The sequence below is a fragment of the Atta cephalotes genome (assembly GCF_000143395.1).
Source record: "Atta cephalotes unplaced genomic scaffold scaffold00003, whole genome shotgun sequence".
Lineage (NCBI taxonomy): Eukaryota > Metazoa > Arthropoda > Insecta > Hymenoptera > Formicidae > Atta > Atta cephalotes.
Window position 1 is genome coordinate 5,672,312 of NW_012130067.1, and position 3,541 is coordinate 5,675,852.

Genomic DNA, 3,541 nt, shown 5'->3' on the forward strand with positions numbered 1-3,541 from the left:
TTTCTTTTTAAAATTTAAATTAACTTTACTACTACTGTGTGTGTGTGTGTGTGTGTGTGTGTGTGTGTGTGTGTGTGTGTGTTGTGTGTGTGTAAGGCTTTTGTTTTATATATATATAATTTTATATATTATATATATTATATATATATAATTTTATAAATATAAAAATAAAAAGTCTAAAGAGTTATATATAAATCTTTACAAAATCCCTATCGAATCTGAATCTTCGCTACATAAATTTATTTTAAATATAAGGTACGTTTTACAAAAACATTGTGTCCGCATACGAGAGATTTTCGTGCTCCGCGGTCTTCGAACATGATCGCATATAGTCACGTCACGAAATAACGGGAATTTTTCTAGCGCCCGGCGCGAGTCTCTTCGCATTTCGCTTGCGGTGCTTCGGCGTCTCGTGGAAATTGCGTTCTCGAGTCAAGTGCTGCATTGTTCACCGATCTGGTGCATCCGACACCTGAACCAGCCGCGCGTGTACTTGCGGAAAGACTATTGACTCCATTGATGTAATTGTACACTCGTGGCCATGGCACAATTGGAATTCGACTACTATCGACTGCTCTTAATTTACGCGCCTCGCATTTTCCACATATCACTGTTCCTCGCGAGATCATTACAAGATTGCGCTTAGATTCACATATCGATATTGGTGCTCGAAATTACTTGAAAATCTCAATAATCTCAATCGATTTTATTCTGATTATATTCTAGTAATAATAGATAAACCATTATTAATACAATTGTAAATCATTTCTCATTATTTATTCTCTATTATATAATATTAGATAGGAATAGAATATTAGGTTAATTAATTAATAAGTCAACAAGAGATGAGTATTAGTTTTTTAAATAATTCTAAATAAACTTGTTATTATAATTAATAAATATTCGTTCCAAATAGTCGTAGCGTTCTAAATTTGAATCCTGAATAAGATAATATATTTTGCAATAAATTCTTAACTTGTTACAATTAATTGCATCTTTATCAAATCGATGAAAATTAATTTAATATTATTTTAGCTTTAGTTTATATGATTGCGTTTTAAATCCGATAGTAAATGTTTTATAATGCATTTATGTAACTGAAAGATATTTAGAATTTATATATAAAAATATTAAACACTAAGATCTAGCCTTGACCATATTGATCCTTTCCTTATTTATTTAATTGATAAATATTATCGAGGATCACATTTATTAATTGAATATATTGAGAATTTATATAAAAAAATTTACATCTTGATGTGCATTAAAGGAATAATCATTGGAATATTTTTATATGTTAGCAGCAAAAAAATGTAAATTGTTATAAAATGTTTTAAATGGATATTGTTTAACACATTTTTTTTTTTAATAACTATTTTTTAAGTACTCAGTTCCATCGAAAACCCGCAATAAGAAAATATCATGTTAATTAAAACCTTCATTTTTTTTAGAAACACTACAATATCATAATAAGCTGCTTAACTGTATTCCTTCCATTTAATATTTGTTTGGTTTCTCTACTTGCTTTTTTCAAAAAATTGTAATTAATTCTATATCCATAATGTCCTTAAACATAATAATAATAAATTGGAAAACGATTAATATACAATATGTTGTTAAGAATAATAAGATTTTAATTAGGATATTTTACATTAAAGGTGTACAAATCAAGCATTTAGGTCGAATCAAATCAAATCGAATCGAAATTGAAATTTTTATTTCGAATTGAATCGAATAAAATTTTCCCAGATTTACATTAAAATAAAGGAAATAAAATAATCAAATTTGAAATCAAAACCACCGATAATTTGAAATTTTGATTTTATTCGGTTTCGAATTTCTCAGATTCGAAAATGAATTAAATCGAATCCACTATGATTTAATTCGATTCGAACTTTTTGCCTCTAAAAACAACCCAGATTTCGTAAAAATCAAGTCACAATTCTCGGATTAATTGATCTAAAACCTTATTATATTATTATTATTATTATTATTATTATTATTATTATTATTATCTATATTCTCGATTAAAAGGACATTTCACAATAATTTTGATATCTCGCACAGTACTTTTTGTCAGATTGACTGCGCTTGACACACGAGAGCGTGCACCCGGTTCAATAGCACGTAGATGATGCATATAACCGTGCACGCGTGCCAAGTGTCATGACATGCGACGACGGGGTCGAGGTGTCTCTTGTCGGTGTCGTCGACGCTCTCTCTAGTGTCGTCCACAATTTGTCGCGGGTTTCATACACGCGAGCCCTTCACGGATCACCGCGCCCATTTCTCGAGTTGTGTCGCGTCACTTTCGTCTTATATGTTTATCTTACCTGACACCTTCCCGACGGGCGAGTAGCATTAGCGCACAACATATCCTCAGACAGCGGCTTGTAGCTCGGCATCATCGCCTCGCACGTACGTTGATTTACGATCGCCACAGCGGCCGCCGCGAGCTGAACTCCACTTGGGCTGGTCCCCTGGAAATTTGGCACGGCTCGCACGTTTTTACGACACGTTTCTCGTTATTGCGATCTCGTCGCAGCAAAACGGAAAGAGGAGTGCGAGGGGGAGGGGGGGGGGGAAGGAAGGGGTTACGAACGCGCACGAACGTTTTGCGACAGTGTTTCGTAACGATTTACTTTTTGGTACCGACGTGACTTTGAATAACATCGTGCGAGTGCCAACCGGTTGGCGGGAAGTTGCAGAAAGTTTACATATCCAAGTTCCTGTAAAAATGCCTATGTACGCTCGTTGTAAAAATCTCGTTCCATGGAAGTTGCTAACTCCAGGAGAAGCGTTTCACCGCGAAAGAACGACGGAGTCACGCGTTCCCCAAGTGTCGTGGCACCTGGATACTTCATCAAACGATAAGAAATGGTATTTTCGAGCAAAGGATTGTAAAAATTTCAAAATAGACTAAAGCTACGCGTCTCACTCGAATATTTACCCGAGTTCGTTTCCAGCCAGTCACGACACAATGGGCCCCATCCTGGAGTTTTTCATTTTCCGGCAGTGCAATAGGAAGCAACTTTTCTCCAAACTCTGCAGGACTCTTTAGCTACAAGTTTGATAAATGTGACAACTTTGCATAGGCGCATGCAATAAACCAATAAAACACGGGCGCGTAAGATGTTTGTTCAATAAATGGATATACGTACCTTCATCAATGCTATATCGTGGAGATATACATACTTATCAAAATTTTCGTGCACCTCAATTTTGTCTATTTCTAATACATCGCCATCCTTGGAGGTGTAAGAGGAACGCACGCGTACGGATACTATCGATGATTTTACTCTAGGATATATTAATAAACATTTTAATGAAATGTATCAATATTTTATTAATCGACATATTAACAAAAGCGATATATTAATAAAGTATATCTGTGTGTGTGTGTGTGTGAGTGTGTGTGTGTGTGAGTGTGTGAGTGTGTGAGTGTGTGAGTGTGTGAGTGTGTGAGTGTGTGAGTGAGTGAGTGAGTGAGTGAGTGAGTGAGTGAGTGAGTGAGTGAGTGAGTGAGTGAGTGAGTGAGTGT

The 3,541-nt window shown here is 35.1% G+C and overlaps 1 protein-coding gene across 1 annotated transcript in view; it reads right to left on the bottom strand.

Moving 5' to 3' along the window:
* The window catches only part of LOC105625773 (trypsin-4-like), a 12,987-nt gene that overhangs the window by 3,968 nt on the left and 5,478 nt on the right, over nucleotides 1-3,541 (bottom strand). The window contains exons 2-4 of the mRNA XM_012207091.1: nucleotides 3,162-3,300; nucleotides 2,951-3,061; nucleotides 2,334-2,480 (exon numbers count right to left, since the gene is read on the bottom strand). Of these exons, the coding sequence (XP_012062481.1) occupies nucleotides 2,334-2,480; nucleotides 2,951-3,061; nucleotides 3,162-3,300 (397 nt within the window). The remainder of the gene's footprint in view (nucleotides 1-2,333; nucleotides 2,481-2,950; nucleotides 3,062-3,161; nucleotides 3,301-3,541) is intronic.